The sequence below is a fragment of the Phaenicophaeus curvirostris genome, chromosome 24 (assembly GCF_032191515.1).
Source record: "Phaenicophaeus curvirostris isolate KB17595 chromosome 24, BPBGC_Pcur_1.0, whole genome shotgun sequence".
Classification (NCBI taxonomy): Eukaryota; Metazoa; Chordata; class Aves; order Cuculiformes; family Cuculidae; genus Phaenicophaeus; species Phaenicophaeus curvirostris.
The window spans coordinates 6,831,494-6,845,940 of record NC_091415.1 but is presented as its reverse complement, the minus strand read 5'-3'; the positions used below and the strand labels follow the sequence as shown (position 1 = coordinate 6,845,940).

The 14,447-nt window shown below is 57.7% G+C and overlaps 2 protein-coding genes across 9 annotated transcripts in view; one reads left to right on the top strand and one right to left on the bottom strand.

The window, feature by feature from the left end:
- The window catches only part of CSRP1 (cysteine and glycine rich protein 1), a 269,990-nt gene that overhangs the window by 98,083 nt on the left and 157,460 nt on the right, over positions 1–14,447 (bottom strand). The window lies entirely within an intron of this gene.
- The window catches only part of PPP1R12B (protein phosphatase 1 regulatory subunit 12B), a 132,945-nt gene continuing 129,536 nt past the window's right edge, over positions 11,039–14,447 (top strand). For all 8 annotated transcript variants that reach the window (XM_069875739.1, XM_069875738.1, XM_069875736.1 and 5 more), the window contains exon 1: positions 11,039–11,406. In XM_069875739.1, the coding sequence (XP_069731840.1) occupies positions 11,125–11,406 (282 nt within the window). In that variant the 5' untranslated portion in view covers positions 11,039–11,124. The remainder of the gene's footprint in view (positions 11,407–14,447) is intronic.

Below are 14,447 nucleotides of genomic sequence, written 5' to 3'. Positions count from 1 at the left end.
CCAGCGGGGTTGTGGAGCAAAGCCCTGGGCTGGCCAAGTCCCCTCGGGAGGGGCTGGGGCTGGGCTGCCAGCCGGGCTCATTCTGCTGGCCCAGAGCCGGGGGCAGCAGGGGCTCCTGGGGAGCCAGGGATGGGGAAAGGAGAAGGGGGAGCCTTGCAAACCCCCAGGCTGCTGCTCTCTCGCTGTTAACGGGATGGCCCCGGCTCTGGCAAGGGTGTCCACTCTGGCTGCTGCTGCCGCCTCGGCTCCCACAGCCCGGGGCTGGGGAACAACCAGAACGTGGCTTTTTCCTCCCCCAGGAACGTTCACTTAGAAACGGAGCTCACGCTTCAAAAAAATAAAACTCCATCAGAGGAGGAAAATTCCACTGAGGGCAATGAAGGTAAGCTCAGCCCCGCTGCTGCTGTCAAGTCCTCAGGGGGGACCTTGGGGAGCTGTGCTGAGCCTGAGCTCTGGCCGGCTGGCCCAGGGGCAGGAGAAGGGCAGGCTGCCTCGCTCTTGGCCCCAGAGAGGGAGGGCGTCCCTCGGTGCTCGCCTCCCCGCTTCCAGGGAGCTTCCTGGAGAAGAGACCGCAGGAGAGGGGACTCACTTTGCTCTGGTTTCTTCGCCCAGGGCCAGCCTGCACTATGCGCCGCCAAGTGTCTAGTTCCATCACCTCCCTGGGGATGTGGCAGAGGAACACCTTCTTAGCTGTGTACGTACGACCTATTCCTACTGCGGGCGGGTGACAAAGGGGATGTCTGAGGGTTGGTGCAAGCCCAGGGGAGAGCAGAGGGTGTTCTCCAGCCAGCAGCCCAGGGCTCCCGTTTGGGCCCTGAAGCTCAGACGCTGCTTGTACTGGGGCTGTTCCCCAGGAGAGCCAAGAGCAGAGCCCCCCGGCAGACACAGTCCCATGCGTCACATCTGTGGGACATCGAGGGAAAAGAGCCCTGCTTTCCAGCCAGAGCGACAGCAAGGGCCACCCCAGAGAGGCTGTGGCAAAGCAGGCTTCATTTGCAATACCTCTTCCCTTCCCCACATTGTTTTCCTTTGCTTTCGGAAGGTGCTCCTGAAGCCCTTCCTTTGGGCCAGAGCTGCTGGCAGTGTGGAATGGTGTGGACAGGAATCCTCTTCCTCCTGGATGCTGCTCCATCACCTCGCTGCCAGCAGCAGGTTTTCAGCCCCAGGAGGAAAATGCACCTGGAAGGGCTTTACCCAAGACTTGGGTCCTTGACAGACACCCGACTCCCTCTTTTGCAGGAAAGAGACTGTGTTGCACCACAAGCAGCTCTTCAAAATCCTTGCCTTGCTGCTCCTTGTCTTTCTTGGTGAGTTTTCCTGAGCAAAGCTGGGAAAGCGACGACCCAGCTGTGCTGGATACCAGCTTCCAGCTTTCCTCTGGGACCAGGATGTGGCCCACGTGCTGCCTGAGCACGGCCACGCCTGGGACTGGCTTTTGGCCTCCCAGTCAGACCAGCAGCGTCCTGGCCGAGGCGCTACTGCAGCCACTGGAGCACGTGGCTCACTCCGTCTGCGAGAGACAAGCGCAGCTCTTCCCAAGCCTCAGCTGGGGATTGCCATAGGGGAGAGCCGTGCAGGGGGAGCGATGGAGAGGTGCCTCTCCCAGCGCATGGAGCCTGGTCTGGGTGCTCCCTCAAGCGCTGACGAGGAACGGGGCTGGGTTCTGGGGAACTGAGCACGCCTGGAGATCCCAGCCTTGTCTCCTCCAGCCCGGGCACGGCCAGGAGACTGCACCTGCCAGGATCGCTGGCCACCCCGCTCTGATAACTATCTCTTGATGCAATTGCAGATTTCGATTTTGACTGGACCTGGTGCTCGGTTCCGACCCAGACATGCACAGGGGTGGTTGACTTTAGTGGGGCCGGCACGTCCTGCGAGGAGGCGTTGCTGCCAGGGTCCAGCTGAGGCTCTTGAGCTGCCACGCAGGGTGGCCCAAAGCAGCAGCTTTTGCCGGCTCTTCCTAGGGAAGCCTCTCCTGGGAAGCCCTGGTGGCTCTGGCAGGGGAAGCTCCAATGGAGCATTTTTCCCTTTCAGGTACAGAGTAGTGTCAGTGTGGAAAAAGGCCTGCAGGAGCTGAGGTAAGAGATGTTTCCTGACTGGAATTGGCTCTGTGCAGGAGCGTCAGTCAACCTCGTGCTCCCTGCAGTCATCTTCCTCTCAGCCGGGGCTCCCGTCCTTCCCTGGTTCCTTTCCCTTTTGCTCAGTCTGGCGCGGAAGGGGAGCACGGGCACAGCAGGGACAGGGCGGGGGTCTCCCCTCTGGCTGAGCTCCCCCACTCCCAGAGGGAACGGGCCGCTCTCTGACAAGATCCGCTTTCCTCTTCCTGCAGGGAGTTTGGCTATGAGGATCGCCAAGTTTTGAAGCTTCAGAAAGAAGATGGGGCTGAGCTGATCGTGGGCCCAGAGGCCTTGGAAAAGGTGATCCTGCAGCTTTGGGAGGAGGCTGGGCTGGGCAGCAGCCCCAGGAAAGGGTTCCTTGCGGATGGTGGGGTCACCGCATCCTCTGCCCCATCTTGCCCGCATCCTCTGCCCCAGCCGGGTGGTGGATTTTCTCCCCAGTGTCCTTGCTCCCACACTCCTCCCTAACAGCGCCTTTTCAGGGGTGGGACGCAGGTGCTGGGCATCCCTGCAGAGCCCCTGGGCAGAGACGTGGCTCTGCTGGCCCCTGCCTGGGATGGGTTCAGATTCTGCTCTGCTCCGCAATGCTGAGGGGCCCCTGGGTCAGGCAGGGAAAGCCTCCGGCTTCTCTCCATTGCTTCACAGGCGCCTCATTTTCTAGCTGAAATCGAACGCCCCGGGCACACGAGTGCTCACACTTCTAGCTTTGTCAGCGGTTGTGTCGTTCCCAACGCGCTCTCACACTTCATTGCTGCTGTTCTGGTTGCAGGGCCAGGCTTCTCCAGGACTCCAACTGCACGTCCGAGTCCATAATGTCCAGGTGAACATCTTGAAAAGAGATGGACAGACTGGCCTCTCTGTGACGATTGACACCTCCCCCGTGCGGAAGGATGGCGCTGATTTGATAGAAATGAACAATCCAGGGTTAACACTTGAGACTGGGCCTGGCGTTCCTCCTTAAAACTGACCTTGGTATGTTGATAGAAGAAGCGCATAACAAAAGCCCAGAACTCAGCGCCTGAAAGTCCCTGAAACGTCCGTCCGGAGTATTGTACCAGCCCCCTTCGAGTGCTTGACATCTTTTAACCAATCTTGTAACTACTTAAGGTGCATGGACAGTACAGTAGGACCAATTGTAAGTTGTTTTATTAGCCTGTGCTCTGCTAGAAAAGTATATAAGGAGTGTTGTGTTTATGAATAAACGAGAACGACTATACTCACATTGAGATTTCATTGCTACTCGGGGTCCGACTCCCACTCCCACATCTGGTAGCAGAGGATTGCAAACGGCTTTTTTAATAGCTCCGAGACTGCAGTAAGGCGGCAGCTAGAGGAGGGGGCGTGGGAAACTTCGGCTAAGGGAAGCACTACCTGGGCAAAAGCAGGGTAGATGCTGGTGTGAGGCCGCTCCTCACCCCTCAGGCGCAGCTATGGAAACAGACGCTGCGGCCACATTGCTTGCGGGAATCCTCTCTAAGAGAGGGCATGATATACCTGCAAAGCAGGTAATAATGTTGATACAGTTAGGTCAAAGATGGGGTCATTTTGAAGACCTGCATATGGTATTTTCAGTCTCGGACTGGCAAAACTACGAAGAGACGTTATGGCAAAAAACTATTTTGGGATCAAAAAGGGAAGAAAAAGAGGTTAAAGCCATCCGTGGAGACTGGCGTCTCGTTTTAGAGACATTAAAAGAGATGAAGGGCATGAAAGGAACTGTCTGTAAAAATGTCGGCTCTAAAAAGCAGAGCAATCATTCCGAGCCGAGTGCAGGATCGTCACCAACTGCACTAACTCCCCACCCCCCTAAACTGGCTGCGCTTGCCTGTGCACCCCCCGATGGGAGGGACGACAATCCCTTTGATCTGGGTCCGATAGACACCGACGAGGAGCCCGATCCACCCCCTCCCTCCCCGCATCGTCCCTCAGACCAACAGGGGCAAGCCAGGAGGGAGGCACAGCAGCAGGGAGAAGTTGAAATATTGCAAGCTTTGATCCGTGCGCGGCACGGCGGTCTGCGCTGGGAACTAATTAGTGACGAAGCAATAAAGGAGATTCCAAAAACTGTAAAAAGAGAACCAAGCCGCCCGGCCAAGGGCAGCACCCCCACGCCCCCACCCCTCCAGCTCCTGCGGCGGCCACGGCGCTGAGGGAGACGCGGGAGGAGCTCGGGCTGCGGCTGCCGGAGGACGCGGTGTGGGGGCAGCTGAGGGAGATCCCGGACTGGCAGGGACAGCTGGTGGCTCCCATCGTGGCCAACCTGGGACCTCTGGAGGAACTAACGCTGACCCCCAACCCCGACGAGGTGGAGGAGGTCTTCACGCTGCCCCTGGATCACCTCCTGCGTGAGGAGAACCAGGGCTACACGCACTTCCGCACGGGCGGCCGCTACGCCTACACCTTGCCCGTCTTCCTCAACCGCCCCCACCGCGTCTGGGGGCTCACGGCCATCGTCACCGCGCTCACCCTGGAGCTGCTCGCGCCCGGCTGCTACCGCAAGAAAACCCACGTGCTGTCCCCCGCCCGGAAGGGGTGACCCCCCCCAGGGCCACGCTTTTGGGGTGGTGGAAGAGCTTCCTCGGAGCAGATCATGGTGTCCCCCTTCACATGGACCTTGGAAGCCACCGCGCCCGCGGGTGCCGTCGAACACTGTGATTTGGTTAAAAACAAAGCCATATTTGGAACCTCTCGTGGCACGAGGATGGGACTGAGGTGCTGAGGGACATGGGTTAGTGATTGATGGGGATGGTTGGACTCGACGATCCAGTGGGTCCTCTCCAACCTGGTGATTCTGTGATTCTGTGATTCTGTGTGCACTGGGGATTTCATGGCCCGACATCTGCCTTTAGAAACTGTGTGGTTTGCCCTTGGTGGTGCAAGGCAGGGAGAGCCAGAATGGGCGCCGGGCTGGGTTCAAGGGCCCCATGGGCAGGGGCTCCCAGTGCAGCTCTGCTCCGTGCGGGGAGCAAATAGGCTCTTCCTGTGTGATGTCACAATCGCCACCGTGGTGTCCCAGCTGGCTGCCCACCAGGCCTTTGGAAGCACGGGGCAGCAGCCCTCAGACTGCCCTGGGACTGCTCCCCAGAGCAGACGTGCAGCGAGCAGGTCGCTGCTGTTCTCTCTGACTGGGCTTTTTCCCACCGGCCCCTGTGTGTGCGGGGAGCCTACACTTGCCGCGATGGCAAAGAGAAAGGCTCCTCAGAGGGGTTCTCGGGGTCAATGCCCCTAAAACCTTAGGAGCAGGCAGGCCCATGGGTAGGAAGCAGGGGGTTCATGCCCAGGCTGTGGGGTCGGTTTGGGGGCAGGGCTGTGGCTGAACCCCGGTCTGTGAGGTGCAGAGCAGCGGGGTAGCCGCCAGCGGGGTTGTGGAGCAAAGCCCTGGGCTGGCCAAGTCCCCTCGGGAGGGGCTGGGGCTGGGCTGCCAGCCGGGCTCATTCTGCTGGCCCAGAGCCGGGGGCAGCAGGGGCTCCTGGGGAGCCAGGGATGGGGAAAGGAGAAGGGGGAGCCTTGCAAACCCCCAGGCTGCTGCTCTCTCGCTGTTAACGGGATGGCCCCAGCTCTGGCAAGGGTGTCCGCTCTGGCTGCTGCTGCCGCCTCGGCTCCCACAGCCCGGGGCTGGGGAACAACCAGAACGTGGCTTTTTCCTCCCCCAGGAACGTTCACTTAGAAACGGAGCTCACGCTTCAAAAAAATAAAGCTCCATCAGAGGAGGAAAATTCCACTGAGGGCAATGAAGGTAAGCTCAGCCCCGCTGCTGCTGTCAAGTCCTCAGGGGGGACCTTGGGGAGCTGTGCTGAGCCTGAGCTCTGGCCGGCTGGCCCAGGGGCAGGAGAAGGGCAGGCTGCCTCGCTCTTGGCCCCAGAGAGGGAGGGCGTCCCTCGGTGCTCGCCTCCCCGCTTCCAGGGAGCTTCCTGGAGAAGAGACCGCAGGAGAGGGGACTCACTTTGCTCTGGTTTCTTCGCCCAGGGCCAGCCTGCACTATGCGCCGCCAAGTGTCTAGTTCCATCACCTCCCTGGGGATGTGGCAGAGGAACATCTTCTTTCCTGTGTACGTACGACCTATTCCTACTGCGGGCGGGTGACAAAGGGGATGTCTGAGGGTTGGTGCAAGCCCAGGGGAGAGCAGAGGGTGTTCTCCAGCCAGCAGCCCAGGGCTCCCGTTTGGGCCCTGAAGCTCAGACGCTGCTTGTACTGGGGCTGTTCCCCAGGAGAGCCAAGAGCAGAGCCCCCCGGCAGACACAGTCCCATGCGTCACATCTGTGGGACATCGAGGGAAAAGAGCCCTGCTTTCCAGCCAGAGCGACAGCAAGGGCCACCCCAGAGAGGCTGTGGCAAAGCAGGCTTCATTTGCAATACCTCTTCCCTTCCCCACATTGTTTCCCTTTGCTTTCGGAAGGTGCTCCTGAAGCCCTTCCTTTGGGCCAGAGCTGCTGGCAGTGTGGAATGGTGTGGACAGGAATCCTCTTCCTCCTGGATGCTGCTCCATCACCTCGCTGCCAGCAGCAGGTTTTCAGCCCCAGGAGGAAAATGCACCTGGAAGGGCTTTACCCAAGACTTGGGTCCTTGACAGACACCCGACTCCCTCTTTTGCAGGAAAGAGACTGTGTTGCACCACAAGCAGCTCTTCAAAATCCTTGCCTTGCTGCTCCTTGTCTTTCTTGGTGAGTTTTCCTGAGCAAAGCTGGGAAAGCGACGACCCAGCTGTGCTGGATACCAGCTTTCCTCTGGGACCAGGATGTGGCCCACGTGCTTCCTGAGCACGGCCACGCCTGGGACTGGCTTTTGGCCTCCCAGTCAGACCAGCAGCGTCCTGGCCAAGGCGCTACTGCAGCCACTGGAGCACGTGGCTCACTCCGTCTGCGAGAGACAAGCGCAGCTCTTCCCAAGCCTCAGCTGGGGATTGCCATAGGGGAGAGCCGTGCAGGGGGAGCGATGGAGAGGTGCCTCTCCCAGCGCATGGAGCCTGGTCTGGGTGCTCCCTCAAGCGCTGACGAGGAACGGGGCTGGGTTCTGGGGAACTGAGCACGCCTGGAGATCCCAGCCTTGTCTCCTCCAGCCCGGGCACGGCCAGGAGACTGCACCTGCCAGGATCGCTGGCCACCCCGCTCTGATAACTATCTCTTGATGCAATTGCAGATTTCGATTTTGACTGGACCTGGTGCTCGGTTCCGACCCAGACGTCCACAGAGGTGGGTGACTTCGGTGGGGCCGGCACGTCCTGCGAGGAGGCGTTGCTGCCAGGGTCCAGCTGAGGCTCTTGAGCTGCCACGCAGGGTGGCCCAAAGCAGCAGCTTTTGCCGGCTCTTCCTAGGGAAGCCTCTCCTGGGAAGCCCTGGTGGCTCTGGCAGGGGAAGCTCCAATGGAGCATTTTTCCCTTTCAGGTACAGAGTAGTGTCAGTGTGGAAAAAGGCCTGCAGGAGCTGAGGTAAGAGATGTTTCCTGACTGGAATTGGCTCTGTGCAGGAGCGTCAGTCGACCTCGTGCTCCCTGCAGTCATCTTCCTCTCAGCCGGGGCTCCCGTCCTTCCCTGGTTCCTTTCCCTTTTGCTCAGTCTGGCGCGGAAGGGGAGCACGGGCACAGCAGGGACAGGGCGGGGGTCTCCCCTCTGGCTGAGCTCCCCCACTCCCAGAGGGAACGGGCCGCTCTCTGACAAGATCCGCTTTCCTCTTCCTGCAGGGAGTTTGGCTATGAGGATCGCCAAGTTTTGAAGCTTCAGAAAGAAGATGGGGCTGAGCTGATCGTGGGCCCAGAGGCCTTGGAAAAGGTGATCCTGCAGCTTTGGGAGGAGGCTGGGCTGGGCAGCAGCCCCAGGAAAGGGTTCCTTGCGGATGGTGGGGTCACCGCATCCTCTGCCCCATCTTGCCCGCATCCTCTGCCCCAGCCGGGTGGTGGATTTTCTCCCCAGTGTCCTTGCTCCCACACTCCTCCATTGCTCTCCTGTTCTGGTTGCAGAGCGATTCTTGTCCACGATTCCACCTGCACATCCAAGGCCATCGGGGCCAGATGTTCTTCACCTTGGCAGGGGACGGACAGACTGTCCTCACCCACTGTCGTGCAGAGGGAATCCCACAGTTCGAGAACACAGGCAAACCTGTGCCCGTGCGAAGCAGCTCTGCATCCCAGGAGCAATGGTACATATGCCACAAGTGATGGAATTTATAGCCAGTTCTCATGAGTTGTAGCTGTGGAGGAATTCTCAGCATCCAGAAGCTTAGTCAAATGTCCAGGAATCCTAGGCAAATGCAGAAAACTCTCTAAACATGCCTGGGTAAAATTCCTGTCGGGAAAATAAAAGACATGCTTTAAAAACTTCAGTGGCTGATACTCTCAGTCAGGCAGTTTTCACAGGAGCACAGGAGGTCTTGTCAGCTGTGGGAGAAGAGGATGCCTCCTGACAGGATGGCCTCCTGCCTCACCCCTACGATGCCCTCACAAAACCGTAAGCTTGAACCTCAAACTGCACCAGGGGAGGCTCAGATAGGACATCAGGAAAAACTTCTTCACTGAAAGGGTTCTCAGGCACTGGCAGAGGCTGCCCAGGGCAGCGGTGGAGTCCCCATCCCTGGAGGGGTTTAGAAGACGGATGAATGAGGGGCTCAGGAACGTAGTTTAGTAGTGGACAAGTACGGTTGGACTCGATGATCTCCAAGGTCTTCTCCAACCTAGGGATTCTATGATTCTATGGTCTCTATGAATATTTAATAGCCCCGATGTGGCCCCTGACTGTGTTCCTTGGAGGGGTTCCTAACGGTCTGCAGGCTGGGGATGCCAGACACATCGTGCTGTTGTTCCTGAGGTTTTCCCTGGAACTCTGTTGGAAACTGCCGGGATTTTTAAGACTAATGAGCAGTCGCCATCTGGCTGGGGGGATTTGTCACTGATCATTTAGCAGCGTGCTCGTCCAACGATTCCTCTAACGAATAATTTAAGGCAAATTTTCCGCAGGGCAGACTGATACCACAAAATAACCTGAAGGAGACAGGCAGCTCCTCATTCAGGAGAGCCTGGTCCTCAGCACCTTTGCAAAACTGGACAGGCAGCAGGGTGCTCCAGCCACGAGAGGGGGCTCGGAGAGGTGTGTGGAAGCCAACACAAGCATCTCATCCCAAACCCTTCCCAGTTTGGTTTGGCTACAGCAGGTGATACAAAAAGTAGTTCCTATTACAAAAAGTGGGGGAAAAAAATATTTCAGCTGAAGTAAAGTTCATCCAAGTAACTGTATTTTTTGAAAGTTAGACAGAACGTCCTTCTGAGAGCATAGTTTCCTTATAGCGTGTTTTTTCAAACGGTATTTCCAGACACCGTTAGATCTTGTGCCTTCTGCAGTCACCTCTGTTTGCAGCCTTTCCCCATCTCAAAGGCAAGGTTAGGCTGTTGTGAAGTTCATAATAACATTAAAATGAGTCCTTGGAAAGTAACAGAATATGCATGAGATTCCTGGGAGAATTGATCCATATACATGGCAGTGGGAAATATATATATCCCCAGCTCTTGTCTCGCTGCATACAATTGATGGAAATTGCTGCCTCACGTTGCTCAGGCCTGATAAAGGATGCTTGCTTTCTAAAACTCCAAAACGAGCCTTAGAGAGTTTATTTGCTGGCTTTTTTGGCATCACAGTGAGAGCTGAAGGTAGCAGCACCGAGGTCAGAGCCTGCTGAGGTCTGGCTGCTGGCTGCACCCTGAGCTGCTGCTGCCCCAGCACTGCCTGCATTCAGTTCCATATCCTTGCTCTGCTGGGGATTCCAGTACTGGACACAGGGTCCAGGTGGGGTTTCACGAAAGCAACGTAGATGGGGTGAATCCCATCTCTTGCCCTGCTGGCCACACTGCTTTGGATGTAGCCCAGGACATGGCTGGTTTCTGGGCTGTGAGTGTACGTTGCCGGCTCCTGTTGAGCTTCTCATCAACGAGCACCCCACGTCCTTCCCTGCAGGGCAGCTCTCAATCACGCTGTCCCCTAACCTGGATGGAAATCGGGGATTGCCCCAACCCAGGAGTAGGACCTTGCACTTGGTCTTATTGAACCGCATGAGGTTCTCACAGCCCCACTTCTCCAGCCTGTCCAGGTCCCTCTGGATGACACCCTGGCCTTCTGGTGTGGCAGCTGCACCACTCAGCTTGGTGTCATCTACAAACTTGCTGAGGGTGCACTCAATCTCGCTGTCTATGTCATTGATGAAGGTAATAAACAACACCAGTCCCAGTATAGACCCCTGAGGGACAGCACTTGTCAAGGATCTCCATCTGGAGTACCGTGTCCAGTTCTGGAATGCTCAACATTGGCTTGGAGCCCCTGATCCAGTGGGAGGTGTCCCTGGCATGGCAAGGGTGGGACTGGATGGGCTTTGAGGTCCCTTCCAGACTAAACCATCCCACGATTCTGTGATTCTGTGTGTGTAAAGGCGAGGTAAGTGACCGGGTTTGTCCTGCTCCGGTGAAGACAGAAAGGCTCCTTTCAGGTCTGTGTTTCTTTGACGCAGAGACCACAAACCTTGATTAGGCTCCAAATAATATGAACGTCCCTGGGGAAAGTTGACCCCTTGGTCCAGTGGGAGGCCTCCCTGCCCACGGCAAAGGGGCTGGAACTGGATGATCTTTCAGGTTCGTCGCAACCCCAACCCGCCCCACCCTTCCTGGATTCCTTTCCCCCTTTCCCGGACGCAGGAAGGGCGATGGCGGCCCGCGCGGGGCCGCCGGGAGTTGTAATCCGCGCCGTGCGCAGGCGCGCGGGGGGCCGCCGGGAGTTGTAGTCCGCGCCGTGCGCAGGGCGCGCGGGGGCCGCCGGGAGTTGTAGTCCGCGCCGTGCGCAGGCGCGCGGGGGCCGCCGGGAGTCGTAGTCCGCGCCGGCAACCCAGGTGCGGCGCCGGCGGCGGGAACTGCAAGTCCCGGGCGTCCCCCGCGGCGGCCGGGCCGGGGCGGGGCGCGGCGAAGATGGCGGCGGGGGCGCCGCGCGCCGCTCCGGGTTGAGGCGCCGCTTCGCTCCCTGCGCTCCGAGCGGGCGGCGATGTCGGAGCCCGAGCACCTGGGCGGGAAGCGGGCCGAGTCGGCGCGGCTGCGGCGGGCGGAGCAGCTGCGGCGCTGGAAGGGCTCCCTCACCGAGCAGGAGCCCGTGGCGGGCGGCCGGGGCCGGCACCGCGGCGCGGGGGGGACCCGCGTCCGCTTCGAGGAGGGCGCCGTGTTCCTGGCCGCCTGCGCCAGCGGCGACTGCGAGGAGGTGCGGCGGCTGCTGGGCCGCGGCGCCCGCGTCGACACCACCAACGTGGACGGGCTGACGGCGCTGCACCAGGTACGGCGGGACCCGCCTCCCGGGGCCGGGGCGGCGGCGGGAGCGGGGGGCGAGAAAATGAGGGGGGAGAGCTCGCCCAGGGCCGCTGGGCAAGAAAATGAGGAGGTCTGGCCACGCACAGGGGTGCTGAGCAGCTTCTGGAGGGGTTCCAGCCTCGCACAGGGGTGCTGAGCAGCTTCTAGAGGGGTTCCAGATTCGCACAGAGGCACTGAGCAGCTTATAGAGGGGTTCCAGACTCGCGCAGGGGTGCTGAGCAGCTCGGAGAGGGGTTCCAGCCTCGCACAGGGGAGCTGAGCAGCTTCTAGAGGGGTTCCAGCCTCGCACAGGGGTGCTGAGCGGCTTCTAGAGGGGTTCCAGCCTCGCACAGGGGTGCTGAGCAGCTTATAGAGGGGTTCCAGACTCACACAGGAGTGCTGAGCAGCTTCTAGAGGAGTTCCAGCCTCGCGCAGGGGTACTGAGCAGTTTATAGAGGGGTTCCAGACTCACACAGGGGTACTGAGCAGCTTATAGAGGGGTTCCAGCCTCGCACAGGGGTGCTGAGCAGGTTATAGAGGGGTTCCAGACTCGCACAGGAGTGCTGAGCAGCTTCTAGAGGGGTTCCAGCCTCACGCAGGGGTACTGAGCAGTTTTATAGAGGGGTTCCAGACTCACACAGGGGGTACTGAGCAGCTTATGGAGGGGGATCTAGACTCGCACAGGGGTGCTGAGCAGTTCAGTGAGGGGATCTAGGTTCGCACAGGGGTGCTGAGCAGCCTCAGAGAGGGGTTTCAGCCTCGCATAGAGGTGCTGAGCAGTTCAGAGAGGCAATCCAGCCTCGCACAGGGGCGCTGGGCAAGAAATAGAGTGGAGTGAGCTTGCATAGTGGTGCTGGGCAGCTCAGGAAGGGGATGCAGCCTTGCACAGGGGTGGTGAGCAGCTCAAGAGAGGGGATCTGGATTCACACGGGACTGCTAGGCAACAAGATGAGGTGTCTGACCTCGCATAGGGACAGTAATCAGGTCAGAGAAGGGATCCAGCCTCACACAGGGGTGCTGAGCAAGAAAATGAGGGGTTCTGCCACAGAAAAGGCTGGTGAGCACTTCAGTGAGGGGATCCAGCCTTGCACAGGGCGCTGAGCAGCTCAGAGAGGAGATTCAGCCTCGCGCAGGGGGTGCTGAGCTGCTCCATGAGCCCATTCCACACTGGGCTGGCCGTTACGTGGGCCTGGTGAGGCCCGGGGTTGTTATTTTCGGTATCTTTGTCCCTTGGCCCTGGGGAACCACAGCAGTGTCCAGCCAGTGTCTCCTGGGGTGCAGTTCCTTCAAGGTCCAAAGCATCTCCTCAGCTCTCTTTGTATCTGGGTTGCCTTGAACTTCCCTATGCTGCTCCTGGCTGCCTTGGCAGAGACCAGAGTGCCCGTGTCTCAGATAGCAACGTCAGTTATATTGACGTTCATCCCAATGTGCTGAAAATGATACAAAAGTGGTTGCAGAAGTTGGCCTCAGAGCGGCCAAGCCTTGCCCGACCAGAAACACGTGCTGCCTTTTGTCTGTAGCTTGTGCTGTCCCTGTGTAAAGGAGCAGGAATGCGAGGGACCCTGTGGAATTGTGGGCTCTTTAATAGTGGGAAACCTGTTGCCATCTCAGAGTGATCCAGAATTTAGCTGGGCATGTGAAATCAGCCTCCCAGGTTGTTGCATCTGATCAGTGAAATGTATGAGATGGAATCTGAGTCAGCCTTGGGCAGAACATTTCCTTAGCTCAGGATCTCCTGGATTAGATACGGAGTGAAGCGACACGACTGAGAGAAGAAGCACAGTCCGGGAATAATGCCTGGAGGTGATGTGCTTGTGAAGAACAATGTTTTAATAACCCAAATAGCAGGACAGTCATTGAGTTGATTGGGTTTTCTTCATTGCTGGGCTGAAGCATTTGGGACATTTAAAAGCTTGGTTCACAAGCACACTTGCTCGTGGCTCTCGGTGTGCAAGGGGCAGGTATTGTTACTCCCTGTTCTTCTGGAATTCCAAGAATAAGTGCTGAAGGAAAGAGTACAGGAGCTTGCGGACTGTCAGATTGAATAACGCTTCAGCTGGCAAAGCAGTGAACTTTGTCACAGCTCAGCTTGCTTTGTGGTTTTTGGGATAGCAGTAGCAAAGCAGTGACACTGCAGAAGTAATCTCTGATACATAGAATCTTAGAAGGGTTTGGGTCGGAAGGGACCTCAAAGATCATTCAGTTCCAACCCCCTGCCGTGGGCAGGGGACACCTCCCACCACAGCATGTGTACATTTGTTATCAGATCAATAAGTCATGGTAGAGACACAGGTAAGGACCTGATACTGAAGAGCTGAATCTAGGGTGGGCAGAAGTATGGTCGTGTTGGTGTGACTTCATGAGGGCTTTCCAGCCAGGATCAATTCTGGTCTCTTGAGAAGGTATCTGAGGATTTGATGTACGCAATGTGACGCTTGGCCAAGAGTGTGTCATGGAGTGCCTTAGGCTCATCAGACAATGAGTGGTTATGTCTGCAAGGGCAACTTTCTGGAATATACGACAAGCCATATATTGACAAGCAGGCTGCAAATGTACTTCTGTATACGTGCAGAGTTGTGACTGGGGTGCCGAGTGTCACATAACAGTGAACAGTAACACCTAGGGCTTGGTGCTTGGAAGAGCTTTGAGGTGAGTGAGCAGTTAAGCAGATGCTGGGTGTGCAAGTGAATCTCTGAAGTGTTTCATCAGAACTTTATGGAAGGGAGGCTGATCTGACTTTGAGTTAATAAAAGCTTTGTTCCTGTGTCCTGTTGATGTGTTAACGTTTTCTCTGCATCTTTCAGGCAACACTGAAGAGCACTGAGAAGAACCAAATCCTGATTTGCTAGAGGTTTTGTTGTACGTAGAAGCGTAGGTTGATTTGGGTTGGAAGGGACCTTTACAGGTCATCCAGGCCAACCGCAGTCTGTAGCTTGGGTCTGTAAATCTGTATCGGATGAAAATGTTTATTGGCTGTAGCTTCCTTGTCACTGAATGTGTCCAGAGTAGGTTTGTTCATGTTACCTG